Source organism: Pseudophryne corroboree, chromosome 8, assembly GCF_028390025.1.
Source record: "Pseudophryne corroboree isolate aPseCor3 chromosome 8, aPseCor3.hap2, whole genome shotgun sequence".
Lineage (NCBI taxonomy): Eukaryota > Metazoa > Chordata > Amphibia > Anura > Myobatrachidae > Pseudophryne > Pseudophryne corroboree.
Genome location: NC_086451.1, coordinates 82,684,801 through 82,707,504, shown reverse-complemented (window position 1 = coordinate 82,707,504; position 22,704 = coordinate 82,684,801). Strand labels below are relative to the sequence as shown.

At 45.1% G+C, this 22,704-nt stretch overlaps 1 protein-coding gene across 2 annotated transcripts in view; it reads right to left on the bottom strand.

Annotated features, from left to right (window-relative positions):
* Window positions 1–515: 515 nt before the first annotated feature.
* TTF1 (transcription termination factor 1) overlaps window positions 516–22,704 on the bottom strand; it is a 154,005-nt gene continuing 131,816 nt past the window's right edge. For both annotated transcript variants that reach the window (XM_063936765.1, XM_063936764.1), the window contains exons 13-14: window positions 1,680–1,768; window positions 516–1,586 (exon numbers count right to left, since the gene is read on the bottom strand). In XM_063936765.1, coding sequence (XP_063792835.1) covers window positions 1,464–1,586; window positions 1,680–1,768 — 212 coding nt within the window. In that variant the 3' untranslated portion in view covers window positions 516–1,463. The remainder of the gene's footprint in view (window positions 1,587–1,679; window positions 1,769–22,704) is intronic.

Sequence of the window (22,704 nt, the reverse complement as noted above, 5' to 3'; positions counted from 1 at the left end):
TTTATCGAATTCACTTAAAACACAAATTCACAATAGTATGAAAAATTCACCCTGGTATATGTTACAACAGGCGGCAAACGATCCCCCAATACAATTGTAAGACCATGGTTAAGTAGATGATGGACGCGGGTCGGTTGCTTAGTATATACCCCTTGGGGTCTGGGGGGGGGGGGGGGGGGCGGGACGCTGGCGGCGCAGAACCTCTTTAATTAATACCTCATTGTATCTGTGAATGTATTTTATACAGTACTTATAAGACTTTGTCATTATGACGTTAGACTAATCTGTACTTTCGGTTTGGATATTGTTTGCTGTCTTCAAGCATGACACAATGTATTTCTTTCAACTGCATCATAATTTGTCATATTACCTATGTTTTTGACACTCGATGCTTCAATAAAATTGTTTAAAAAATTTTTTTTTTTTTTAAAGATACTGAAAGAAAAATCATGTACCAGGAATGTGCTGAATCCATTCCTCACTTTCACATGCAATAATTTCATTGGGCTACAGGACAAGTTCTAATCTTTATTTTTGCGTTGGCCTTAAGGAGGGTATTACACGCTTTATCTGAAACTGGTTAATCAGGGGCAGAAAGTGCTTCTGTTCCCATGTAAGAAATAATCATCTTACAAGCTGGACACAAGAGCTCCTTACTGTCCTTCAGCTGATTGAGTAAGGAAATGGGGGCTTACCGGGGGAAAGACAACATTACCCTATTTTCGAAAAGCAGATGGACCTTTTAAACCAGATCACATAAGTTATATGAGATGCAATATCCCTAGACATTTGTATTTTGGCCAAACTATGAAAAAACAGAACCAAACCTAAGGAAGTAAGCCGAAGCTCTCTGCGACATGTGAGAATAGGCTTCAGTATTTAGATGCTCTAGTATGACATTCCTCATATTACCTAGACTAGACGCAATACAGTTGTCATCCTCTGAGCCATGATTTGCGTTCCCATAGCTGTGCAAAAATACCTTTCACAAGGGGTGGTCTTCAGTATGCCAGCTATTGGGATCCAGGCACTCAGTATACCGGCGCCGGAATCCAGACACCCGGCATACTGAAGACTACCCCTTGTGGAAGGTGTGTATTTTTGCACAGATATAGGAACGCAAAACATACTACACCCTTCACAAGTGTTCTTTTTGGCTCTAAATGTGTATTTACCAAATGTATATAAATATAGCTAATGATCATCGGGAGTACATACATACTAGTTCATGTTCAAATAACATTTATCATACAAAAGTCATAAAAACATGTTAATAGAAATAAAGAATAATAAAAAAAAAAAGTTAAAATAGTTTCAATCATGCATAACAGCAACATAGAGCTGTCATCGGTCTGAAGCCATTGATTTTAGTACAGGGCAAGTCGATATATTACTTCTGAAACAGGCTTCTACCTCCCTGTATAAGAACACCTAATTAAAAAGATTTTAAAGTGACCACCTAATCACGTATATTTAGGTCGTCTTTTAGATTTTGGTCTTTTCCGAATCTCCAATTGCATCCTTTCCGACCCAGTGTATTCCTGAAAGATTTCACTGACTAAGAACTGGTCTCTTTTCTCTGGAACCTACAGGTGTGTAAGGAAAGCACAAGGTTAGACACACCAGAAATATATGGACTGCCAATATATTTAGCAAAAGAAAGTAACAGAATTATTTACCGGCGAAGGGAAATGCTCCGAATTGCTTAGCTCTTCTAACTTTGCTTCCAGGTCCGGCAGTGTTACATTGTATAAATAATTCATTGTATCTAGAATGTAAATAGAGAGTGATGAGCGCCAGGGAAAAAGTTGTTCTCTACCTACTGTACTTACATGGCAATAAAAGAAACAAGAAAAAACAACTATACGTGTGAGGGAGACTTATCACGCATACATTAAAACAGGATTCACCAATGAGGTGTAAGATGTCTCCAATCATTGGAAGGTTTACAGTCTATTAATAAGGAACATGTGGGGGCGTGGCCTGGACAGCTCTGTGAATGGACGTGTTCTCCTAGAGCTCCTGATTTTACGGGTCCTTTCCCCTCTGTACCGAGCTGCAAACCCACTCTGCTCCCTCACAGTTGTTCCCCACATCTCCTCCACACTCACCTGAATTCAGCAGGCTTGGTCACGGAGCCGGGGAATCTCAATACAGGTCCCTGCAGATTGTGGCCTTCCCTGCTGCCTGGAGCCGCGGCCTCCCGTGCTGTTGCTTTCCTCTTGCCGGTCCCCTGAGTGATGGCTGACGTGACCCGGCTGCCGGAAGTCGCCTGCGATCATTAGCGGGAGCCCTGCCTGCCACCTTCCTTCTCTCCTGACCCCGGGACCAGGCTGCCTGGTGCCGCAGCAAGTGTCCGAAGTGGCGCCTACGGGACCCCCAGCAGGACCCGGCGGCCGGAATTCACCCGCGACCTCCTGTGGGAGCCCCTCCTGCCGCCTCCCTCCCTTCTGGACCTCGGGACTCTACATCATCACCAGCCTCGCGGGGGCCCTACAGCCACTCTGTGGCCTGGTGGCTACCTCTGAGGCTCCACTGATGACTCTGGTGCTGTAGTGGTAAGCAGTCGTGGGGCTGAGATTACACTGTTTTCCCCAACCCTCCCCCTGGTGATTAGGCTCCTGGTGCCCCGCTCGCTTCCACGTGCAGCGGGTTTGGGACCTGGGACACGACCGACAGCGCTGGCCTGCGCTGCCATACCCAGTGTGGGATCCGGTCTCTAAGTCGACAGTAACTAGGTCGACAGGGTGTCTAGGTCGACATGTTCTAGGTCGACAGGCCAAAAGGTCGACATGAGTTTTTCACAATTTTTTTCTTTTTTTTAACCTTTTCATACTTAACGATCCACGTGGACTACGATTGGAACAGTAATCTGTGCAGAGCGAAGCGAAGGTACCATGCCTGAAGCATGGCGAGCGAAGCGAGCCATGCGAAGAAAACAACACCAAAATAACATTAAAAACTCATGTCGACTCATGTGCTCCTACGGCTGCGCTTCAGGATACCTTGATTAGGTTTCGCTACTACCATGTGAAGGAACAAATGCTTCGTGCAGCCCAGCCTTCGGATGCTACCAACGCTATCCTGGGAAATTCACAAATCTTCGGAGACCTCTCTGCCTCTACACTTGCAGCTCGTAGATCTTTTTACCCTGTCACCAAAGCCCTTAGGAAGGCGGAAATTCCGTATCGGTGGGGGTTTCCTACCAAATTGCTTATTAGACGTAATGGATCTACAAATGTTGTCACCTCTCCAGCAGCTGGTACTCAATTTCTTGCATCTTGGAACCTGGGGGATGTGGCTGCCGAGGGTCCTAGTGGCTCTAGGATCTCTCAGGACTGGTCGACAGTGAGCCATACTTCCTAACTGTGATGTATTTCGCCTCTTTGTCAATCTCCTTTATCAACTGTCATACTCTTGGTTGATTATTTGGCTGGGGCTTGTATGCACTGTTTTGTGCGGTGGGGTGTTTGGTTTATTAACCGGGTGCCCTCCTCCGCAAACCATACATAGGTTTTTCAATGACTTTATATCTTCCCCTGTGTTACCCAATGATTATTACTGTGTGTTTTTGTTTTTTGCGTGTTTTTTTTTTTTTTTTTTTTTAGAGTTCGAGGTTGACTTTTCCTCGGTTTTCACTGTTACTTCTCAATTTATTGTTTGATGTTTTCCCTTTGGAGTGTTAGGGGGAGAGCTTACTCCCACTTACCCCAATGTGCCACCTCGATAGGTAGCCCCATGTAGCACCCCTGTGGTGCGCTGTCTGTTCTTTTCGCTTTCTCTGCTTTTTCTTGCCCTCTTCCCCACTTTCCTCAAACTTCCCATTAATGTTTGCATGTTTCCCCCAAGGTACAGGTACCTTGGCGGTCCCCTACAGTTCCCTGTACTATGTGTTTTTTTACATTGTCCTCCTGATACCCTTATAAGACACGCTCCCTACTGGTTCATGCGGCTGTTCCATTACGCTAACGATAGGCCCTGGTTCTATTTATCCTTGTTGTACTGGAATTATATGATCCGCTTTACCTATCACGCTGTAGCTCCTAATTACTCATGGTTAATATTATATCTTTAAACGTCAAAAGACTCAATTCTCTGAATAAATGCAGATTAGCTCTGCGCCATTTCACAAAACTTAAATCCCACATCGTTGCCTTACAAGAGACGCACTTCATGGCCCCCTCTCCTCCGCAATTCACTGATAATAAATTCCCACGGCGTCTTATGTCTAATGGCCCTAAAAAAAAAGCAGGTGTGGCCATTTTGTTCTCGCAATATTTCAAGTTTGTGTTGGAGAAATAGATTAATGACTTTGATGGCCGATACTTAATCCTTGTGGGTACCTTGGAAGATAAACCTGTTACAATCGCAGTAGTTTATGACCCGAATACTAAACAAATTGCATTCATTAGGAAATTCTGTGAGACCCTTCGTGCCTCCCTGTCAGGTTCATTGATCATATTGGGGGACTTTAATTTAGTACTAGACCCGTTTATGGATAAATCCTCGACACACTGCCCTCTGAAACTTACCCCTCCCAGAGACCGGTCTCAGGTCTTTAGACGTATTCTAAACGAATATGATCTCTATGATGTATGGAGAGCCCGGAATTCGACTTGTAGAGATTACACCTTCTACTCACCTGTACATAGAACTTACTCCAGAATTGATATTTCTTTGTCCGATAAATGGACTCTTCAACAGATTACAAACTTCCATCCTGACAATCACCTGGTCTGACCATTCGGCTTTATTCATAAGGTGGGACCTGTCCTCTACTAAAATTCCCCCTCGTCCATGGCGCCTTGGCGAGTACCTTTTGAATGATGCTGATTCTAAAACATGTATTTTGCAATCATTAACCCTGTACCTAGAAACTAATTTCACAGCTGACACTTCCCTCTTCACCCATTGGTGTGCTTTGAAGGCAGTCGTGAGGGGCTCTATAATCCAGTCCGCGGCCCGTCATTGTAGGGCATTGAATGAACGTCTGAAAGCCATTGAAAAGCGACTGGCTGACCTAGAAGGTAAACTTAAAGGGTCACCCACTAATCGGTAACTTTACAAAAAGCTTTTAAAGTCTAGAGAGGAATTAAACGTTTTGACTCTGAAAGAGGTCCATAAAAACCTTTTCAAATTAAAATACAAATTAAACATCCAGGGTGATAGAGCAGGCAAACTTTTAGCCCGAAAGTTGAGAGGGAAACTAGCAAAAGATCGCATCAAGGAAGTTAAGAATTTGAAAGTTATTACAGTATCTGACCCATTAGAGATAGCTAACGCGTTTGCTCATTACTATTCCTCCCTGTATAATCTCCGTACTGACCCTATCACTCCCCAACCATCTGTGAAGGGATTAAGACCTTTTTGAAAAAGCTTAAACTTCCATCTTTAGACCCTTGACTATTCAGCTCTTGGAACGTCCCTGGACCGCAGACGAAATAGGGAAAGTAATAGCCAGTTTACCAGCTGACAAAGCGCCAGGTCCGGACGGATACACAAATTTATTTTATAAGCATTTTAAAGGTATTTTAGCCCCAGTTTTGGCCCCTGTCTTCAATGAGGCTTCATCTAGCGGATTCTTTCCTCCAGAAATGCTAGAAGCATGGATTGTGGCCTTCCCCAAACTGGGCAAAAATACTACTATATTGTCAAATTATCGGCCAATTGCCTTATTGAACTCCGATGTGGAAATTTACGCTAAACTCATAGCTAATAGACTTAACCCGTTACTTTTGTTTCTTATTCACCAAAATCAAGTAGGTTTTGTTCAGGGTAGACAAGCCCTGCTAACACCAGGAGAATAATTAATGTTCTCGATGCCTTCTCTCCATCGTCCGAACCCCACTTATTGATTTTGTTAGATGCGGAGAAGGCCTTTGATAGGCTTCACTGGGAATATTTACAAGCTGTTCTCCGTAAATTTGGCATCGAGGGATTAGTTTTGTCCTCTATCACAGCCCTCTACTCCAATCCATCTGCTAGGGTTTTTGTTAATGGTCTACTGTCCACTACTTTTGGGATTACAAATGATACTCGTCAAGGCTGCCCTTTATCCCCCCTAGTATTTGTTTTAGCGATAGAACCTTTAGCTGCATCAATCCAGGCTCACCCTACCGTCCACGGTCCGGTTCTGTTTGGTCGGCCGTATAAGGTATGTCTTTTCAGCGATGATGTCCTTCTGTCTTTAACCAACCCAATTATATCTGTTTATAGTTTGCAGGAGATACTATTTGAATACTCCTCTATCTCATATTATAAGCTAAATCGCTCAAAAACTGAGGCTCTTCCAATTAACTTTCCCGCCGATTTACTCGCCCTGTTAAGAGCCGAATAGGATTACGCCTGGCAGGATGAAAGCTTGAAGTATCTAGAAATCCAGATTTCTCCCAAAGTTTTGGATCTCATAGCTTGCAACTATCCCCCGCTGATGTACAAATTTTTGTCTATGACAAATGAGTGGGCGCTACTCAATATACCGTGGTTAGGCCGTATTAATGCTCTGAAAATGGTTCTGCTTCCCAAACTACTGTATTTATTTCGGACTATTCCTATTCTTTTGCCTAAATGTTTGCTGACCAAATTTAACTCGGCTCTTATTAAGTATGTCTGGAAAGGCAAGAATCCCAAACTTGCCCGTAGTAGAATGTCTTTACCAAAATCTAAAGGTGGTTTAGCTTATTCCGATTTATATTCCTATCAAGTAGCAAGTATCCTGGCCTCGTTAGGTGCTTGGTTCGAGAATTGTACCGATAAATCTTGGGTTCTCCTTGAGAGCGGCTTGCTGTCACCTGTTCCCTTACCTGATATACTGTGGTTGCCCGCAACAGCGGGACGGAGTCTAAATGAGCATTCCTCAGTAGTTCATTCTATGCATATTGTCACGATCTAGGTAATTCCTTATCAGTATTTACCTTCCAAATGCCTCCTGAGACTGTCCCAGTGTTCCAAGCCTGGATTCCATCTGCACTGTCTGTGTGCAGCACGCTGCATCTCATTGTCTCAAATCTCTTTACTGTGATTCTGGCAGCTTCATGGTTAAAGCTCACATTCAAGTTACAAACAATCTTTCCCTCCAATAGCTACCATGGGCGCAGCCATGTTTTCCTAATCACATGTTACCTTTCAGCCTATCAGCTGCACTCTGCTCTCAGCCTGATTACACAGCAGCTGCACTCTGGTCTCTGGTTAATCAGCCAGCCAATCCCTGCTTCCCAGCAGGTATAAATATCCTGTTCCTGGGGTGGAAAGATGTCAGTGCTTCAATTGTCTTCAGTGATTCCAGTGTGCAGTTCTCCCATGGACTTTCTCTGCAGTACAGCCTGACTCCCTGGTGATTACACTCTGCAGTGTAACCCGACACTCCAGTGATTAACCCTCTACAGTCTACCCTGATTCACCTGTGTCTGAACTCCGGCTTCCCAGCAGCCATTCTCCAGCTTCTTCTACAGCTCTCCAGCGATCCCCAGCATCACTTCATGCTTCACCTGTGTTTCTAAGTACAATAGTGCATTTCTATCTGCGAACCCCAGCTTCACTCAAAGCTTACCAACGATCCCCAGCATCACTTATGCTTCACCTGTGCTTCTAAGTACAATAGTGCATACCACTTACACCTCAGATTACTGGTCACAACCAGTAATATTTCAGAGACTCACTTGTCACTGTTTTGTTTGGTTGCACATTATCTGACTTTTCGTTTAATAAAAGCACTTAAAGATATTCTTGTTGTCGTGGTCACGCCCTCCTAAATTCAAGTACCCATCAGCCCCTACAACTGAGGTGTCACCAGCCCTCAGTTGTGACAGTAAGCACTGACCCAATGGATCCGGCCGGAGACCAGGTCCAAGCGACCAGGCAGATGCAAGAACTTGCAGCCTGCCTTGAACGTCAGGAGACTGCACAGGGCCATGTGATCCGCTGTCTCCAGGACCTCTCCTCTCGGCTGGATGGAATACAAGTAACCCTCCGTGGTTCAGGGGCGTCCAGTGTGCCGACTGCAGTACCTTTGGTGGTAGCCCCACCCACCATTCCTGTTTCCGCTCCTTGTCTCCATTTACCGACACCTGCCAAGTTTGATGGTTCCCCAAAAGCCTGTCGGGGATTCCTAAATCAGTGTGAGATATATTTTGAGTTACAGCCTGGCAGTTTCCCAACTGACCGCACCAAGGTTGCTTACATCATCTCCCTCCTCAGTGGCTCCGCCCTCGATTGGGTATCACCTCTATGGGAGAAGTCTGATGTCCTGCTCTCTTCATATGCAGATTTCTTGGCAACCTTCAGGCGCATCTTTGACGAAGCAGGTCGTGTGACCTCAGCCTCCTCTGATATCCTCCGGCTACGTCAGGGGACACGAACAGTCGGTCAATATCTCGTACAGTTCCAGATCCTAGCGTCCGAACTTTTCTGGAATGATGACGCTCTTTACTCAGCCCAAGAAGGGGCGTCTGTGTCTACAGCCCAAGAAGGGGCATCTGTGTCTACAGCCCAAGAAGGGGCGTCTGTGTCTACAGCCCAAGAAGGGGCGTCTGTGTCTACAGCCCAAGAAGGGGCGTCTGTGTCTACAGCCCAAGAAGGGGCGTCTGTGTCTACAGCCCAAGAAGGGGCGTCTGTGTCTACAGCCCAAGAAGGGGCATCTGTGTCTACAGCCCAAGAAGGGGCATCTGTGTCTACAGCCCAAGAAGGGGCGTCTGTGTTTACAGCCCAAGAAGGGGCATCTGTGTCTACAGCCCAAGAAGGGGCGTCTGTGTCTACAGCCCAAGAAGGGGCGTCTGTGTCTACAGCCCAAGAAGGGGCGTCTGTGTCTACAGCCCAAGAAGGGATATCCAATGATCAAGCTCTAGTAGGGGCATATGAGTCTTCTCAAAAAGGAGTTTCTGATCTGTCAACCCCAGGGGGGGTGCTGGAGAAAACAACCCTGAGAGGAGAGGTGTCTGATTCGTCAACCCCAGGAGGGGTCACCAAAGTTTCAGCCCCAAGGGAAGTATCCAGAGCCAAGTTCCCAGATGGAAATTTTTGTGCTACAGATGCAGTTATGAACTCCTGTTTGCCGTCTTCAGAGAGCACCACCCTGTTGGCATCCAGCATGGACCAGGTCGAGGATGGTCTAACTGAACACTCGGATACCACTCATTCCGGTTCTAACCGGATTCTGACTCCTTCAGTTCCAGCTGATTCAACTGTCTTTAGACTCAATCCGGTTCCATCCGTCTGTCTGAAGATTCCTTCGGTTCCAGCCGATTCCGATATCTATGGACCTAATCCGGTTCCATCCGTAGGTCCAAAGACTCCTTCGGTTCCAGCCGATTCCAATATCTCTGGACCCAATCCGGTTCCATCTGTAGGTCCAAAGACTCCTTCAGTTCCAGCTGATTCAACCGTCAATCCGAAGACTCCGCCGGTCCCAGCCGGTTCAAGCTTTTCTGGACCCAATCCGGTCCCATCCGTCTGTCCGGATCAGCCTCCTTCGGTTCCAGCCGATTCCAATACCTTCGGATCTAATCCGGTCCTATCCGTCGGTCTAAAGTCTCCGCCGGTCTCAACCGGTTCAAGTTTGTCTGGACTTAATTTGGTCTCGTCCATAGGTCCGGTACAGTCTCCTCTGGTCCCAGCCAGTTCAAGTTCATCAGGATTCAATCTAGATCCTTCCATTTGTTCAGGTAAAGAACTTAAAAGAGGTGTCCTGGGGCCACTCCTAAAGGAGGGGGTGCTGTCACGATCTAGGTAATTCCTTATCAGTATTTACCTTCCAAATGCCTCCGGAGACTGTCCCAGTGTTCCAAGCCTGGATTCCATCTGCACTGTCTGTGTGCAGCACGCTGCATCTCATTGTCTCAAATCTCTTTACTGTGATTCTGGCAGCTTCATGGTTAAAGCTCACATTCAAGTTACAAACAATCTTTCCCTCCAAAAGCTACCATGGGCGCAGCCATGTTTTCCTAATCACATGTTACCTTTCAGCCTATTAGCTGCACTCTGCTCTCAGCCTGATTACACAGCAGCTGCACTCTGGTCTCTGGTTAATCAGCCAGCCAATCCCTGCTTCCCAGCAGGTATAAATATCCTGTTCCTGGGGTGGAAAGATGTCAGTGCTTCAATTGTCTTCAGTGATTCCAGTGTGCAGTTCTCCCATGGACTTTCTCTGCAGTACAGCCTGACTCCCTGGTGATTACACTCTGCAGTGTAACCCGACACTCCAGTGATTAACCCTCTACAGTCTACCCTGATTCACCTGTGTCTGAACTCCGGCTTCCCAGCAGCCATTCTCCAGCTTCTTCTACAGCTCTCCAGCGATCACCAGCATCACTTCATGCTTCACCTGTGTTTCTAAGTACAATAGTGCATTTCTATCTGCGAACCCCAGCTTCACTCAAAGCTTACCAACGATCCCCAGCATCACTTATGCTTCACCTGTGCTTCTAAGTACAATAGTGCATACCACTTACACCTCAGATTACTGGTCACAACCAGTAATATTTCAGAGACTCACTTGTCACTGTTTTGTTTGGTTGCACATTATCTGACTTTTTGTTTAATAAAAGCACTTAAAGATAATCTTGTTGTCGTGGTCACGCCCTCCTAAATTCAAGTACCCGTCAGCCCCTACAACTGAGGCTCCCAGTCACGGTCACCAGCCCTCAGTTGTGACACATATATCATGGCTTTCTCTAGTACCTAAGTTGCCGGAAGTTACCCTCCCATCCCTGGAACTTTCACTGTTGGCTTTAGCACATTTAATTCCTGACCTATCATTTGATTCATGGATCTCCCGGGGTATTTCTACTTTAAGTGATGTGACGGAGGCCGGCTCCTTTGTTCCCTTCGCATCCCTTCAATCCAAATACAGTATTTCTAGTACAGATTTTTATAAATATCTCCAACTGCGCCATTGGCTACAAAGTGTTTGTAAACGGTTAGGTACTGTGCTGTCAATTCCTAAACTTCTACAGAATAAAATTCGTAAAGCGGTCTCTAAAGGTACTATCTCCTGGTGGTATGATATCCTGGTTTGTCCTCAACAACCAGCTAAATTTCCTTCCCAAATTAAGTGGGAATCAGACTTGGCTTGTCTCCGGATAGAGGATGAATGGCAGACAGTATACCACTGATGTTTCCATGTCTCTAAATGCCAATCCCACATTGAACAATTCTACAAGCTTCTTCACCGACAATACCTTACTCCTTCCCTCTTACACACTATGCGCCCTACTACTTCTAATACCTGTTGGCGACATTGTGGAATTGTGGGAAATCTTTTCCATATTTTCTGGTTGTGCCCCCTGGTTGCTAGCATTTGGTCTTGAGTATATGACCTCATTTCCAAACTTTTGGGAACCCCGATGTCTCCCCATCCTTAAATAGCGTTACTCCATCTGTTTCCGGACTCCATTCGTCCCAATGACCGATATGTCCTAGGTCATATTCTAGCATCCACAAAACTTTTCCTAGCCAAATATTGGTGAACCTTATTGATTCCCACGATCCCCGCAATTGAACATGAAGTTCGAACGCATTTTGAATTTGAGACTGCAGGGCTGTCATACTCGAGACCAACGACTTCACAGTTAACCACATGGTCTCCCTGGGTTGCCTATAGAGCAGGCCTGGCCAACCTGTGGCTCTCCAGCTGTTGTAAAACTACAAGTCCCATCATGCTTTCCCACAGTTTTGCTATTAGGGAATGCTAAAACTGTAGCAAGGCATGCTGGGATGTGTAGTTTCACAACATCTGGAGAGCCACAGGTTGGCCAGGCCTGCTATAGAGCATCTACTCTCGCTTGAGAATTTAAATGTTTAATAATTCTAGAGCACCTATAGGGTATTTCTGTTGTACCGTCTCCGGGCATACTATGTGGGCTTTCTTTCTATCTATCTTTGTATTTTTTATTTATGTTTATATCTATTCTTTGGCGTATCAATTTTTCCACTGATAATTGATGTTGTTGCTATCTTAATATATTGTGAATACAGTACTTTGAATTGGTCTTGCATTGTGACTTTGTTGTTGAGAGAACCTCACTATTCAGATGTCGCCATTTAACTATGCGGATTGTGTCAGGTTGTATTGTATCTCTGTGCAACTTCATATATACACCCCCCCCCCTTCCCTCCCTTTTTCTTCTTTCTGTACCCCCCCTCCCCCCTTCATATAGCTTGAAACGTTAGTAAAAATTTAATCTATAAAAAAATAAGGAACATGTGTCTCGGTGATGTTACGACTCTTTGTGAATACATCTGCTGCATTATCATGAATATTGATTTCATCTATTAAATGGCCACCGGCAGAGCCGGACTGCTCATCCAGCACTTCTGGCAAATGTCAGTAGGGCCAGTGGCCTGATGGTCTGGTCTGGAAATGCAGCTAGACCAGGGCTGGCCAAGCACTCTGCTCGGCTGTCGGGTTCACATAGAGCAGCTCTGCCTCCCGGTTCTCTGCTCGGCCACCCGGCATACAGAGATGAGATGAGTAAGTGTGACCGGTGGTCAGGAGACCGCCGGTCACCATACAGACACCGGGGTCCCGGCTTCGAGATGCCCGGCAGGGGGGGCGTGCGTAACGAAGTCGGGGTGGGGCGGGATCCTGGCATCGGTATTGTGACCAGCATTCTCCTGACCACCGGTCACACAACTACATCCCTACAGAGACATGGGGGCGTGCCACAAGGCCAAGTCACTGTGACTCACGGCACACTCTTGTTAAACATGACCACACCCCCTTTTGCGCACACTCTAATGCCAAGGCTAGAAAGATCCAGCATGTCCTTGGCCACCGGTAATGTTAGTGGTTCATAGGGCTTGAATCAGAGATGGACGCAGTGTTGATGTTCCTGCACACATAAAGTAATCCTAGAAACCCTCACTGTGTCCATGCAACCCCAAGTGTCTGATATCATTCGCAACTGGGTATGACAACGCTAACACTTGAGAAGGGGTTTGCAATCCAGGATCGCAATACTGCAGTTGCTAGCAGCAAGAGCGGATGAACTAACTGCGTGGCCATCTGACAATCTGGGACATACAGAAATAAAGGTGGACTCTCTGGTAATATCAGTTTTCAATATCTGAAACCTGCAGTGCATTCTGGGACTTGTAGTTTTTGCTATTCAGAACCTGGATTTCGACAATAGACGGTGGCTTTTTTTCATTAATTGGGACAGACTTTTCTTAAAAATATTTATTCTTACATATACACATCCCCATCGGCGGCACTCCGGACGCATAAGAATACACGGAAACAGCTTATTTAGCAACGTTTCAGCGCTCGGCGGCGCTTTTATCAAGCCATATACAAAAGATTACAAACTCACCAGCTTTATACATTCCGCAATCATCGCCCGCAGTGCACGCCGAACTTCCGCTTCCGGTCACTGCTCAGACCTTCCAGGAAGTGACGGCGGACTCCATGGCAACTATAACAACAAATACACCAGCGTGATAGGATTACATAACATATACATTTAAAAACAAATAAAAACAAAGAGCACGAGGGACCACGTTTACAATCATGTAAAACGAAATGCATTGATGTATGATAGGTACTACTACCTTGCATATCAACCCAGTATTTTCACACTTACATGTGTACCAATTATTTTAACCACTTATGTGCATTTCTGGACTGCTCACTAATTACGATCTGATTTCATGGCTTCAGTGTGGTAGCAACCAATGACACAACTGATTAATATACACTAATAGTAAATAATACATAGTAAATGTATCCCAAATGAATCAATGACTAGCCCAAATTCTACAGATACATCATATGACTATCTGCATCCCCAAATTTTTGTTGAGGCTACGGGGGGCAGCGTATCCAATCGCATGATCCATTCACATTCTCTCTGCAACAACCGAACAGACCTGTTGCCCCCACCTAGACAGGGGGGGCACATGGTCTATGATACGGTACCGCAGGGATGACAAATTATGTCTGGCTTCACAAAAATGACATGTAACAGGTTGCACACTGGTGCCCATATTCAGCGCTGCACGGATAGCCGTGCGGTGTTATGCCATACGCTCACGAAATGTGACCTCTGTTTTGCCAATATACATTTTTGAACATGGACAAATTATGGCATACACCACAAAACGGCTAGTGCATGTCAAGCGGTGTCTAATGGTGTATTTGACCCCTCTATACGGGTGATGGAACGAGGGCCCTGTCAATAGGAACCCACATGTAGTACAGTTGGGGCACTTAAAGCATCCATTTTTCGGTTTCCCCATAAAGTTAGTGTTCTCCTTTCTACCCATGGTAGACACATCATTCCGCACCAAGTAATCCCTCAAATTCTTATCTCTACGGTAACATGTCATCTGTGATTTTTGATGCAACGCTCCCAAATCTTTATCAGACTCTACTAGTGGCCACAGTTCTTTAGCTGTCTTATTAATCAAAGGACTCAGGTGTGTATATTTATTGCACCAAATATGCCGATTAACATTTTTCGCACCCTTCCTAGATTTAAATAAGTCTTCAGGAGGGACAGCTAGTGCCTTGGCCCTGGTTTTAGCCAGATCCGCGGACTATAACCTCTCTCTAAAAACTTCTCGAACATGTTATCTAGTTGTTGTATACCCATATCCCTGTTCTTAGAGATGCAAAGAGCTCTCAAGAATTGGGAATATGGTATTCTTCAATGGTTCAGGATGTGCACTGCTCGCCAAGAGCAGGTTGTTTCTGTCTGTAGGTTTAATAAATAGGGAGGGCAGCAATTTGCCATCCTCTTTGGTCAGAGCTACATCAAGGAAGTTGACACTTTTCGCGTCAAGGGTATACGTGAATTTTGCTGGCCATTCGCTCGCATTGTGGGCAGCCATAAGTGTCACAAATTCATTTTCAGTACCTCCCCATACAATGAGGAGAGCGTCTATGTATCTAAGGTATGCCAATATCTTGCCCGCAGTACAGTCATTCTCAAAAAATAATTGATGTTCAATTTGAAACATATACAAATTTGCGTACGATGGTGCCACATTGTGTTGACAAGGGCGGGGCCTTGGTGGTCCTTAATCTGTGCAATTATAAAGCTGAGGTCATAAGGCAGTTAAAAAGATAACAGTACATACAGATTGCTTGATAGTGACCCAAAGATGGTATTGAAAAATGAGTTGGATCTATTACTGTCGCAAGCCTGTTCACATGGTTGGATTTCTAGTGATTTGAAATCTGCACTGGAAGTACAGTGGCCGATTAAGCCCCTTCTGTATACGATACCGAAGATTCACAAGAGCCTTCAGAACCCTCCAGGGTGCCCTATTATTGCGGCAAAAGACTCATTATACCAACCAATTTCTACATACTTAGATGCATTGATGCAACCATGTGCACAGGCCAAGCCCACTTACCTTAAAGACACTAATAGTCTGCTGTTGTCTTTAAAAGGTCTTACAAATTTGCCTGATGACTTATCTTTGTTCTGTGGATGTTTGCAGCCTGTATACCTGCATATCACATGGTGCAGGGATGCAGGTTGCAAGAATGTTACTCACTGGTAACCCATTGTACACTGGTCCTCCCATAGAATTTTTTATGCAATTATTGGAACTGGTTTTGACCAGAAATTATTTTTGCTATGATAATTCCGTCTACCTACAGACATCTGGGTGTGCGATGGGGTCCAATGTGGCCCCATCATACGCAAATTCGTATATGTTTCAAATTGAACATCAATTATTTTTTGAGAATGGCTGTACTGCGGGCAAGATATTGGCATACCTTAGATACGTAGACGCTCTCCTCATTGTATGGGGAGGTACTGAAAATGAATTTGTGACACTTATGGCTGCCCACAATGCGAGCGAATAGCCAGCAAAATTCACGTATACCCTTGACGCGAAAAGTGTCAATTTCCTTGATGTAGCTCTGACCAAAGAGGATGGCAAATTGCTGCCCTCCCTATTAATTAAACCTACAGACAGAGACTTCCGGTTCCGGCTCCAATGTGAACGGGTGCCTGGTGTGAGAGCTCCGCTGCTACCCCAGCCAGCATAGCACGCAGCGCCGCGTAAGCGGCTCAAATCCCGGTGGTTCCCGCAGCTTAGGTGAGGGGAAAGCTTCCTCCACCATATGGAGAAGTTCCTCACCTCTCCCATGCCGGCAAAGCAGCAGAGACCCCGCTCTGAGCGGCGGCGGGCAGAATCCAATATGGCCGCCGCACCGGACTCACTGGAGGGCACACAGCCGCTGGATGACGATTCTCCGCCTGCCTCCCCTGACCCTGCAGCTCTGGTTTCGTATGGAGATGTGGTGAAAGCAATTCAGGTAACGATGGGGCCCCTCATGGACGCGCACGCTGCTAAGCTGACGCAGGTGGCGCAGGACATTAGGTCTCAGCTAAAGCAGCTGTCCGAGAGAGTATTATCCACTGAGCAAAGATTGGGGGAAGTATTCCAAGATGTGGCAGAATTGAAAACAAATGCTGACACTGCGCAGAAATCTTATTACCAAGTTATTAATAAATTAGACGACCTGGAAAACAGGTTGAGGAGAAATAACCTCAGGATCATGGGCTTAGCAGAATCACTTAAAGGGCCAGACCTGTACCGTTTTTTTTTTACAAGTGTCCCTCCCAGATTTGTTGGAAATTAAAGAAGCATGTGCAGACATGGTAGTGGAGAGGGCCCACCGCCTGGGTCTGCCCAGAACGGGCCAGAATGCGAGGCCACGTGTGGTGATTTTTCGCTGTTTAAACTTTCTTCACAAAGAAGCTATTTGGTCTACTTCCAGGAGACACAGGGCTCTTTCGTGGGATGGTGATGACATTCGTCTTTTTCAGGATTACTCTGCAGAAGTATCCCAAGCTCGCAGGGACTTCTCTCAGATTTGCTCCCGCCTGATCCAGGAGGGCAGAAAGTTTGCACTGCTGTACCCCGCACGTTTACGGATCTTTGAGGGGGACTCTTTTCGGGACTTTTCCAATGCAGCTGACGCGGCTGGGTATTTATCTGAGGCCGGAAATCGGGACATTCGTCTTCTCCCAATTCTCCACGTTCCACATCATAGGCCCTGAGTCGGGGACTGCATGCGGTACCTGCTGGATAGCCTGGGGTTCCAGACGAGACTGTTCATTTACTGGGCATTTGTATGGTATCCACGAGCTGGGAATTACTGCCTGAAAGTTTATCATTTAGTGTAAATGTATCTGTCACCCTCTCTTTTTTTAGCCTCAGTTTATTCTGTTCAGTCGGGCTGGGGGGGAGCTGGGATTTTCATTTACTTCTTTGAATGTCGCTAATGGCTGGGGTGTGCTAGGGGTTAGCATGCCATGTTTGAAGTTAGCCTTACGAGTAATATATGGATGGAAGTTCTTATTTATTGGACGGTAGAGGTGCGTTGTTGCCTCATGTCCTGTCATGTTTCTTTTTTCTATGTGTTATTACCCTGTGTGTGTCTTGTCCTGTCTCCCTTGTGTGTCTGCTCAAGTGTCGCGATGGAATAAGCAGCGGTGGCTGGACCACTGATTCCGTTACGCTCACATCATTTTTTCAATGGTATTGTTTAGATAGGTTGCATGTCTTCTTTAACAATTAGCACGTGGAATGTGGGGGGTAATAACTCCCCGGCTAAGAGGAAAAAGATCCTTATGTATTTGAATAAGCTCCGCATGGATATAACGTTTTTGCAGGAAACGCACCTCCTCCCTATAGAGATTGCCAAACTTAACACACTTCGGTGGTCAGTACTGGCCTCTGCCTCGTACACCTCTAAGGCCCGGTGGGTGGTTATCTTACTTAAACAGTCATTGCCTCATAATGTTCATTCTGTGCATGTTGACCCGCAGGGTTGGTATGTTATTGTAGACGTCACAGTGGATCGCACACGCTTCTTACTATGTAACATATATGCTCCGAATAACCGTCCCAAAGCATTTTTCTTAGATGTGCTAAGCAAACTGTATGGTCATACTGATCCTAATATTGTGTTGGGGGGGATTTCAATGTGGTTTCGTCCCCTGTCCTGGACAGGAATTTGGTTGCGGGTCAGGGGACTAGCTCCCCGAAAGTTGGTATCCCGTATATGGCACGCCGACTGCGGGTGGTGGATGTGTGGAGGGCGTGCTATCCGCTTGAACGGGATTATACTTGCTTATCTGTTGCTTATGGCACGCTCTCCCGCATTGACTACCTGTTGTTGTCAGAACATATGTTCCCTAAAGTCATGGATGCTAGGATCAAAGCTATTAGCATCTCGGACCATGCCCTGTGTTGGATTAAACTGTCAGTACACGTGGATAAGGGTCAAGTGATGCAATGGCGTTTCCCGGCTCATCTGGCTAATTCATTGAAATTTCGTAATATGTTGGAAGCCGCTTGGTTAGACTACAAGAGTAATAATGCTAGCTTTGAGTCTGAGAAGCCTCTGACGTTCTGGCAGGCGTCTAAGCCCGTAATGAGAGGGGTTATTATGTCTTATTATGCACACAGGGATAGACAATTAGATAGCTCATATTTGGAAGCCCAGGCTGACTTGACAATTTCCTTCCAAAGGTTTAAGCAATCTTCGACCCCCACTAATAGGGCTGATTACAATAATAAAAAGGCAGTTTTTGATAATATTCTGAATAATTTGGAAGCCAAACATACCTTTTATAGGAATGCCTCCTTTTACAGATATGGTAATAAACCAGGTAGACTGTTGTCCTTTTTATTGAAAGGGCGTCACTCTTCTTCGGTTATTAAATCCCTCCGCACAGGTGACGGTGCTAGAGTCAGGACTAATGCCAAGATTACTGCGGTGCTGAGTTCTTTCTATTCCCAACTGTATTCTCAGCCTCTTAGTAATTTACCCAATAGAGAGGCTTTTTGGGCTAATCTCAATTTGCCTCAGATGTCTGACGCTCAAGCCTCTTCCCTCATGGCACCTATTACGGTGGAGGAGGTAGAGAGGGTGATTAAGGCACTGAAGACTGGACAGGCACCGGATGGCCTCTCCAACGACTATTACAAAATCCTATTGCCCCATATTCGTGACACATTGCAGGTATTTTTCAATGAGTTGCTTTCAGGTCAGGCTCTAACTAGCTTTTTTAACTCAGCGTTCCTTAGGGTGCTGCCAAAACCGGGTAGGGATCCGGAATCCCAGAATCTTATAGGCCCATTTCCCTGCTCAACACGGATAATAAGTTATTTACGAAGATATTAGCCGACAGGATGAAACTTATTTTGCCCTCTATTGTACATCCTGATCAGTCAGGATTCATTTGGGGTCGTCAGGGTGTTGTCATTATCAGAAAAGTCTTAACAGTGATGCAGGGGTTATAGTCTTCCTCAGATAATGACACCAATGTTATCCTATCACTTGATGCCGAAAAGGCATTCGATATGGTGACTTGGGACCATTTATTTGATACCCTACATAGGATTGGGGCCCCGTCTGCCTTTGTGGATGTGCTGACCCGCTTATACAAAGACCCTGCCACACAGGTGTTAGGAAATGGTTATATTTCTTCCCCCTTTTACATTCAGAGAGGCACTCGCCATGGATGCCCCTTGTCCCCACTGCTTTTCGCTCTGGCCCTGGAGCCGCTGACGATAGCTATTCGAGGCGCATCTTCTTTTAGAGGCATCTATGTTGGTAGACTGGAGGTTAAGATAGCATTGTTTACTGATGATATGTTGCTATTTATCTCTGACCCTAGCAACTCAATAGAACCTATTGTCTCCATCATTGACGGTTTTGGATCTTTTGCAGGTTATAAGGTTAATCTTTCCAAGTCGGAACTGATGCCTCTATCGGGAGATGCGTCTTCTTTTAATGATCACCCTGTTTTATCTCAGTTTCCTAGGACCCAGAGGGCTCTAAAGTATTTGGGGATAATGATTCCCAAGTCACTGGAATTGTTGTCTACAGTCAATGTAGTATCGGTCTTGACGGCTATCCGTGATCTCCTGAACGGGTGGGTTAACTTACCTCTGTGTTTGCTGGGTAGGGCCACTGTCCTTAAAAGCGTGGTGTTTCCGAAGCTCTCATATACAGTTGTGCTCATAAGTTTACATACACTAGCAGAATTTGTGATTTTCTTGCCATTTGTCAGGGAATATGAATGATAACTCACAAACTTTTCTTTCACTCATGGTTAGTGGTTGGGTGAAGCCATTTATTGTCAAACAACTGTGTTTACTCTTTTTAAATCATAATGACAACAGAAACTACCCAAATGACCCTGATCAAAAGTTTACATAACCTGGAGATTTTGGCCTGATAACATGCACACAAGTTGACACAAACGGGTTTGAAAGTCTACTAAAGGTAACCATCCTCACCTGTGATCGGTTTGCTTGAAATCAGTGGGTGTGTATAAAAGGTTAGTGAGTTTATGGACTCCTGAAAGACCCTTGCATCTTTCATCCAGTGCTGCAATGACGTGTCTGGATTCTGAGTCATGGGGAAAGCAAAATAATTGTCAAAGGATCTGCGGGAAAAGGTAATTGAACTGTATAAAACAGGAAAGGGATATAAAAAGATATCCAAGCAATTGAGAATGCCAATCAGCAGTGTTAAAACTCTAATTAAGGAGTGAAAAATGAGGGATTCTGTGGAAACCAAATCACGGTCAGGTAGACCAACAAAAATTTCAGCCACAACTGCCAGGAAAATTGTTCGGGATGCAAAGAAAAATCCACAAATAACTTCAGCAGAAATACAGGACACTCTGAAAAAAAGTGGTGTGGTTGTTTCAAGATGCACAATGAGGCGGCATTTGAAGAAAAATGGGCTGCATGGTCGAGTCGCCAGAAGAAAGCCATTACTACGCAAATGCCACAAAGCATCCCGCTTACAATACTCCAAACAGCACAGAGACAAGCCTCAAAATTTCTGGAACAAAGTCATTTGGAGTGATGAGACCAAAATTTTACTTTTTGGCCACAACCATAAACGTTACATTTGGAGAGGAGTCAACAAGGCCTATGATGAAAGGTACACCATTCCTACTGTGAAACACGGAGGTGGATCGCTGATGTTTTGGGGATGTGTGAGCTACAAAGGCACTGAAAACTTGGTCAAAATTGATGGCAAGATGAATGAAGCATGTTATCAGAAAATACTGGAGGACAATTTGCACTCATCAGCCCGGAAGCTGCGCATGGGACGTACTTGGACGTTCCAACATGACAATGATCCGAAACACAAGGCCAAGTCGACCTGTCATTGGCTACAGCAGAATAAAGTGAAGGTTCTGAAGTGGCCATCTCAGTCTCCTGACCTCAGTATCATTGAGCCACTCTGGGGAGATCTCAAACGTGCAGTTCATGCAAGACAGCCCAAGAATTTACAGGAACTGGAGGTTTTTTGCCAAGAAGAATGGACAGCTTTTCCATCTGAGAAAATAAAGAGCCTCATCCACAACTACCACAAAAGACTTCAAGCTGTCATTGATGTTAAAGGGGGCAATACACGGTATTAAGAACTGGGGTATGTAAACTTTTGATCAGGGTCATTTGGGTAGTTTCTGTTGTCATTATGATTTAAAAAGAGTAAACACAGTTGTTTGTCAATAAATTGCTTTACCCAACCACTAACCATGAGTGAAAGAAAAGTTTGTGAGTTATCATTCATATTCTTTGACAAATGTCCAGAAAACCACAAATTCTGCTAGGGTATGTAAACTTATGAGCACAACTGGAAACAAAAATTTGGCAGAGAGATAGAGGCGCTCCTGATGAGTGAAAAGACCTGCTGCCTCTCCCTTACACCACTGGATTAATCCCAAAAATAATCCAAAAAGATAGAGCTTGAAAAAAGGAAGTGTGGGTGTAGGAAATTGGCGCTGGAAGGGAGGTGGGGGAGTGAAGCTGATGGTTCAGCTGGGAGATTATGGTTTTAAATGAGCAAAAGGAATACTTATCTGAATGATTTCTCTGTAAGTTTCTGGACCTTTGGGGGGAGATATCTTTCCTCCAGGATCCGTGAGGTCATACGCAGTAGAGGTATGGAAAAAACAAATAAAGGATTTTTTGAGTAGAAAATCCTCAAAAGAAATGTGAAGAAAAAATATATGTGTATGTATGCGTTTTGTGATGACTAGTACAAGATGTTTTCAGGTAAGATGATCGTACCTCACTTACACAAAGTGAGCGAGGAATACAGCATATAAAGGTTCCATATATATAAAAAGGGATTTATTATCAAGGCCTTGATAAAGAGAGCTATCTCGAAACGCGTTGGCTGGAAATTTTCTACTCAAAAAATCCTTTATTTGTTTTTTCCATACCTCTACTGCGTATGACCTCACGGATCCTGGAGGAAAGATATCTCCCCCCAAAGGTCCAGAAACTTACCGAGAAATCATTCAGATAAGTATTCCTTTTGCTCATTTAAAACCATAATCTCCCAGCTGAACCATCAGCTTCACTCCCCCACCTCCATTCCAGCGCCAATTTCCTACACCCACACTTCCTTTTTATGAGCACAACTGTATACTGCAGATGTTGCCATTACGCCTCACAAAAAAGGACTGCAAGTCTATGAATTCCATGTTCTCTAGATTTTTATGGGGAGGGAGGAAGCCTAGAATTTCTTATGCTAAACTTCAGCTGCCACGTGCGGAGGGGGGGTTGGGGATTCCAGACTTGGAGGTTTTCAGTAGAGCAGTGATGTTCCGTTATGTCACGGACTGGTTATGGCAGCGTTCCTGTTTCACCAATTACACGTTGGAGGAGGAAATGTTTGCCCCCTTTTCCCCCAGCGCTCTCCTG